We start from the raw sequence: 6,544 nt of genomic DNA, 5'->3' as shown, positions 1-6,544 counted from the left end.
CATATCAAAGTGTGCAGTTAGGTTAATATCTTCAAAGTGAGAAACTACCATATGTACAGATATGAGACACAGAGGCAGTTATATGAGAGGAAAAAGAAGGCAGGAACTGTCCGTATAAGAAGTTCAATTTCTTTGAGGCTTCAAAATGCCAGGCTCTTTTCTTACACACCTAGCACAGATAAAGGCTTTGGGCTCTGGAGTTCACCACCGCCACCATTTCCTTTAAAAGTTCTGTTCAGTATTTCAGTGTGCATGTTTATAATGCTCCTGCAGCTGGGGAGTTACAGACAGGCAGAGAACTCAAGTGCTCAGTCGATTGTCCCTCTGAATTGAATAAATAAACCCCTTATCTCTCGGCCTTCGCCTTTTGTGCGAGGTAAAGAACTTGGCAGCCTGTGAGGCTATGGAAAGGAAAGGGAAGACCTGCAGACAAAGCTATCTCAAAATAAGCCCACTCTGCATTGTAGTCTCTTTTTTTCCCCACACACACACTGCTGTAGCCCTGTGCAAAGTGGAGACCTTGCTAAGCACCAATAAATCGTACGGCAGATTCGAAGAGCCGTGGCACCTCTCAAAGCAGCTGCTGTGTGCTTGGGTAGGGGAGAGGGAAAGAGCTTGAAAGAAAGCTCTGAGCAGGTTACCTGAAGGCAGATTCTCATACCTTTGCTCACAGACAATAGCACTTGACTTCTATGGAAGCCAGCTGCACTTCTTGCTAAGTGAAGTCCAATTCGCTCCGAGCAAGAGGCATAAGGATCTAGGGTTTTAACTTGTTTTATGGTCTATACTGATGTTATCTTGGTTCACTTTTAGTTTTCAAATAGTGCTTTTAACAAAGTAAAAGGCTGAGGTCCACACAACTTTGTAGCAGTTCACAGACTTGTTTTTCATGTAATTACTAACTTGGTCAACAAAAGTTAAAGCTTGATTATCCCTTTTATCAAATAAACCCCAATGAAAATTTAAGAACATTCCTTTCTTGTTGCCTTTTTTTCATAGTCCTAAGAAAAGAAATAAGAGTCTGATATTTTAGTATTCAGTGCATGTTTACCTGTTGCACACTGAAGAAGAAAAACCTTTCTTTTGTAGAAAGGAAAAGAAAATCCTGCTTCCAGAATCACTACTGAGCATATGGAACAGCGGCGAGATCTACCCTTACTACTTGAGGTAGCTTGGCAAAAGATGTAGAATATGTTACTCATTTCTTCAAATAAATAAAGGTCTTTGTTAGAGCATACTAGTGGGTTTTTTAGGACAAATAGAGGTCTCCAAAACTTACCAGCCTGAATAAGCATACATTCCTGAATAGAATGCAAGTGGTAATCTCGTAACGCTGGCATCATTCCCTGCAAATGCATTTTTAAAGTGCTGTGTTTCTCCTGCAACATCAACAAAAACAATATTCAAAATAAGCTCTTTGGTCACCTACTACTTTAAAACAAATAACTATCTCGCACCATGGAACATTTAATCACCCAACAGAGTTCACAGACTTCAAGTTCTGCCCTTGACCTTCATTTCTGACCCAACCCTTGCAGCTGTAATCTGCCAGCAATTGTAAAAGGTTTTGTGGCACCCTGGTCGTGCAACAGCAGAGTTTGACCTATTCATTTTTTCAAGGTATTCTGAGCTTGATGACACTCCCTGCACTGTCCAGCAGTGACTTGCATTGACATGAAGGAGCAGAATGAGCTCTGTAGTTTTTGCTGGGGAAAATTTCACTTGTTTAACATTTTAATCTGAAGGAAAATATTGCTAACATTTCACTCACAAGCAAAAAATTTAAGCTAAACAAACCAAATGTCTAAAACATTTCTACTACTGAAAAATATAGCAACTCCTTACCACATTATAGTCAGTTCTGTATTAATATTACACTAAGGAAGAGTTAGATATCTATAAATGCGAACATCTAAGAGTTATTTTCTGTTCTTATTCAGTTAGGGGGTGTTCTATGGATTGCAAGACTTCCCTACAACATTCAGATTTCCTGAGAAGCAGTGATACTCCACAGGAAAGGAGCAGCAAGCAGCAAAATTCATTCAGACTTAAATTAGTGGTTGGTCACATCCTCTACCCTTCACTCATTTTTTACTGAGTTCTCAGTCAAAATTCCTACCAAAGCAGAGACATTTTCAGGTAAGGGAAGAGCTGTGGACAGAGGAAGGTCCCAGCAGGGAATCAGGGACACTACTGGAGCTGCTCAAGGGCAGCAAACCCCATCCAAACCTGGGTCTGACCTGCTCCAAAGACCTAGGAGAAAAAAAGGGTGGATGGAAACAGAGAGAAATTTTGCACATGAAAGGAGGTGGGGGAGGAGGCATTGCAACTGCCAAAAGGAAGTGAAAAGCCTGAAAACAGAAATAGTGAATCAGCAAAGTGCTACACAGGAAAAGTTTTCTTTCAGAGCTTATTGCTAACCACAGAGAGTTGTCTGTCCCTGAGAAACCAAGCTCACTGCAGAGCCTGATGCTCTGCTGTTGACTCAGATGGGAGGCTTTGTAAAGCATCATAAAAGAGCATCCCCAGGGATGGAGCCAACTACTGTGATCATTTATGTTGGGTAAAATCTGCCACCAATTCATTAAAAAGTGCTCCCCATTCTGACCCTCTGTGCTGAATGGCTCCTGGTGCTTTGTGTGGTTATTGTCTAACACTGTGGTAACAAGGATGAGCTGGGGCTTGTCACCACCTCGCACCCACTGCTGATAGGGCTGTGAGGGAAAAGCCTCATCAGGTAGCTGAAAATATGTCAGTGAGAGGAGTTTCTCTGCCAGCATGGCTTTCCCCAAATGACTTCCAGAAGAGCCAAGTAAAGGCTTGTGTAGCCGTGTCCATGCTAGGTGCTGCTGGGGAGAAGAAAGGTGTGTTTTCACACTCCTACCTCATGCAGCAACATCAATCAAGTCTGTGGAATAATTCTGACCCTCCACTCACCTCTGCTTTCCTTTCCTACACTTCGGTTAGCCCCAGACCATTGCCTTTAACTGTATGGTTTAGTTTCTCACTTGGAAGAAGTAAAGCATTCATGCAGCATGAGTGTAACTCATGTGTAACTACAGCTCCTCTTGCCAGTACGGCACCTTTAACTTCACAGTTTACATCACTATGGTGGTAGAACACCATCCATGATGCTGTTTCTTTCACATATTCCCCAATTCTGAGCCCCCTCTGCCACCACACACCCAGTACCCAACAGGACTATGCACTAGAGCAGTTAGAGGAGATGTTCTGCCTGGACAAGGCGTGTGGTTTTGGGAGAGGTGTGCCCTTCTGTCATTAAAACCCATCCAGCCCCTTTCACAAAGTTCATGCCAAAGGCAAATTGCAGAGAAGAGCAATCCTGTCACTCATTTGAAAAATTAGTCTGATCTGAATTACACTCATTGGCATGCTGAAGGAAATACCAGTTCTTCCCAGTGTAGTTCCACTTCTAATCAATTACATGACAGCACAGGGCTTCAGTTAAGCAAGCACAGACTAATTAAGAGATTTTGCTGCTCTAAGCATTATTTGGTGGAGACAGGTGGAGAATACTGGGGAGGGTAAAGATAAAAGCACTTTAAAAGCATTTACTTTTCATTTCATACCTTTAATTAGCTGGATAACTCCAGGGACTATAATTATCAGAATTGCTACAAGCTTGCAGAAGGTAAGGAAAATCTGAATGCGGGCACTCCAGCTGACACTCGTGCTATTCAGGACCATCACCAGTGCTGCAAAGGGAAAAAGAACAGTCAGAAAGAAACATTCACCCCACTAAAATGGCCACAAAACTTTTTTTGCCAATGGACAGGCCACACAGACAACAGATTAAAGGAAATGCACCCCAATAATCTTCTCCAGATGAAAAATAAAATAAATTTCTCACCTTCCCCTTCCAAATGCTGCATGAAACACTTGAGCTGAGCCCCTGTGTCTGACCTACTGAGCAGCCCATTCATCTGTCCACTCTCTGCCTACCTAGCCAAAATTGGTAGCTGTTGGTATAGGAGGGGCTGGCAGGACCTTGCCCTGGATGAAAGAAATTAATTGCCCAATCTTTGTCACTCTAGATTTCTGTATCAGTGCCAATTTGAGGAGAGATTTGCATTTTAAGAAAAAAAAAATAACAATGAATAATCCTATTGAACTTTTTCACACCCATTTAGGCCCCCCATAAATATCTCACTAACTGCCTTATTTATCCCTGCCCCTCTTTTCCACTTTTTTCCTCCCTTATGTCCCCAAGAGGGACAGAGTGCAAGCAATGTGGGTGTCCTTGTTGGGAACTGGGGAATAAACAGAGACCTTTTACTTCTTGAAAACAAAGCCCAGGTCTGTGCCTCACCAACAAAACCCACTGATTTAACCCAAGTCTTTTATATAGATTCTGTTCCCTGGCAAGCCCAAAACTACATATATAATAAAAAATTCTTCTCAGTTTGAACCACAAGAGAAAATTCCAAGTAATCTGGATTCCAAAGTAATTTTTAATAAGATTTTTTTTTTAATTATCTTCTAGAATTTTTATTTGGCAAAGAGAGAGGCCCGCTCTCAAATGAACAATTCATCCAAGTCAGCATAAAGTCACAGCATCACTTAATGTCAATTCTTCACAAAAAATAAAAAAAAAAAAAAGAAAAATCTTAAAGGTCAAAATGTTTTTCCACTTCTGTATTTTACTGTATCTCAGAAACTAGTCATCCTTTTCTAAGTCACAAAGACATCACTTGGGCTTCTGCAAAGTATCACTTGAGATCCAGACATATTTTTTTGCTCTATTACTTCCATATATACCTATACTTGTCAGGAAACAGAAAATCCCAGGGGCCTGATTCATTCATTACTCTGTTGTCCCAATACTACCCAGATATATCTTTGCTCATTTGTGTGTTAAAAGATCTCTTTAGGATGCTGCTGATTGTGATGACTGAGGCTTCCCCTCTTTTCCTAGGGCTTGATTACTGTCAATGGCTCCAGGACAATTACCAGGAAGATTAACAACTATCAGTTAAGCAAAAGATATTTGATCATCAGTGTTTAAATGATAAAGAAAATCAAGTTCCATAAACAAGCACTGGTTTATTTCAAATTTCCTAGAAAGTTGAAGATATCATACTTTTCTTTCCCAGAATATGAAGCTGAGGCAGAGACCAGCTCATAGGAAAATGTCAAAGAAGAGGTTTATGTGTAAGGAAATATTTGCAATTTGACATGCAGCTTGTTCAGATTTCAAGCTGACTGCAGCAGTTGGCTTGTTACACAGGTCAGGGTAGGTAATGGGAGCACCCTCCCTGCAGAGAGCCCTCCTCCAGGTTTTCTAATGCAGTGCTTTCACCTTCCTGATGCACCCATGAGAATGTCACTGCATGGCAAACTACTGCATACACTAATGTCAGCTCACAGAGAAACTCAGAACCTTCCTTTCTGGCCAGCCACACACAAGTCACCCATCCCAAATCTGTCTGAGCTACACTGGCTTGAAATAAAATAATGCAGGCTGATATTTTCATGAAGATATTTTATAAGCAGGCTGTGTCAAAAGTTTCTCCACCTCCAGCCATGAGTTCAAGGCAGCCAAACATTTCATCTGGATTTCTAATCAAATAGCAAAAGCAAAATGGGCACTGCAAGTACCTTCATTTAGCCAGGAAGCTGAAGGGACACAACATGTCCAGTCAGTGCAGTGCACATGCCATCAGTTTTGGTGGTCCTCTATAGAAGTGGGTTCCCTACAGAGTCGGATTCGAAGATTTGAGACTAATTTGGTGTTTTTTCAATTTTCATTTTATTGGATTTAATAGGCTATAAGAATCTACAGTCTTATAATAATTAGCCTTAGCAGTTCTATGTGTATAACAGATATAGGGATGTGAGGCTTATACCACTATCATATATCAGCACCACAGTCATTGTGATAGCAACTGGGCAGTGAAAAGTAATGCAGAAGAGGAGTCATGAAGGAAGCTCTAAAGCCCAGGAGAAGAATAGGACAACTGTGCCAGGACTCAAGAAGGAAACTCTATCTTGGGACCACGGTCATTATTCAACACTTCTATGAATAGGGCCTCATGGAGACACTTCCAGAAACTGATTGCAGATGCTTTGATGCAGCATCACAGCAAAGATCAGAAGGAAGCGGTGAAAGGAGGACTCACCTCTAACTTTGCTAACTGAAAGTCAGGCATCTATTGTGCCTCCATCCTCAATGAAGAGACAGGAGCCTCCAGAGAATGAGTAATAACCCCTATTATCAGATGCCTATCTCAGATGAGATAAGTTGCCTTCAGGAAGTGTCTCTCTCTTTCTCCAATAACTCTATGGGGAGCAGAGGCTACTACCTTAAACTAAACACCTAACTACAAGTGAGACAAACCCTAACTGCAAGAAGGATGAAGGCAGAACAAATTGGGGTTCATGAACAATCAAACACAACAGTGACACCAATCCTGTTACTTTTCACAATCTCTTTCCTCCACACAGCCACAGCTACAGGTGGATAATGAAACCTAATGGGAGAAGCAGCAGTAAGCATTACACCCTGGCCTCCTTTGCAAGAATA

General features: G+C 41.5%; 1 protein-coding gene across 1 annotated transcript in view; it reads right to left on the bottom strand.

Annotated features, from left to right (window-relative positions):
* Positions 1 to 1,255: 1,255 nt before the first annotated feature.
* Positions 1,256 to 6,544, bottom strand: part of SLC7A11 (solute carrier family 7 (anionic amino acid transporter light chain, xc- system), member 11) — a 15,819-nt gene continuing 10,530 nt past the window's right edge. The window contains exons 4-5 of the mRNA XM_008949973.1: positions 3,591 to 3,716; positions 1,256 to 1,379 (exon numbers count right to left, since the gene is read on the bottom strand). Of these exons, the coding sequence (XP_008948221.1) occupies positions 1,276 to 1,379; positions 3,591 to 3,716 (230 nt within the window). The 3' untranslated portion in view covers positions 1,256 to 1,275. The remainder of the gene's footprint in view (positions 1,380 to 3,590; positions 3,717 to 6,544) is intronic.

This window comes from Merops nubicus, unplaced genomic scaffold (genome assembly GCF_000691845.1).
Source record: "Merops nubicus isolate BGI_N331 unplaced genomic scaffold, ASM69184v1 scaffold19531, whole genome shotgun sequence".
In the NCBI taxonomy this organism is placed as follows: domain Eukaryota; kingdom Metazoa; phylum Chordata; class Aves; order Coraciiformes; family Meropidae; genus Merops; species Merops nubicus.
This window is presented reverse-complemented; position numbering and strand designations above follow the sequence as displayed.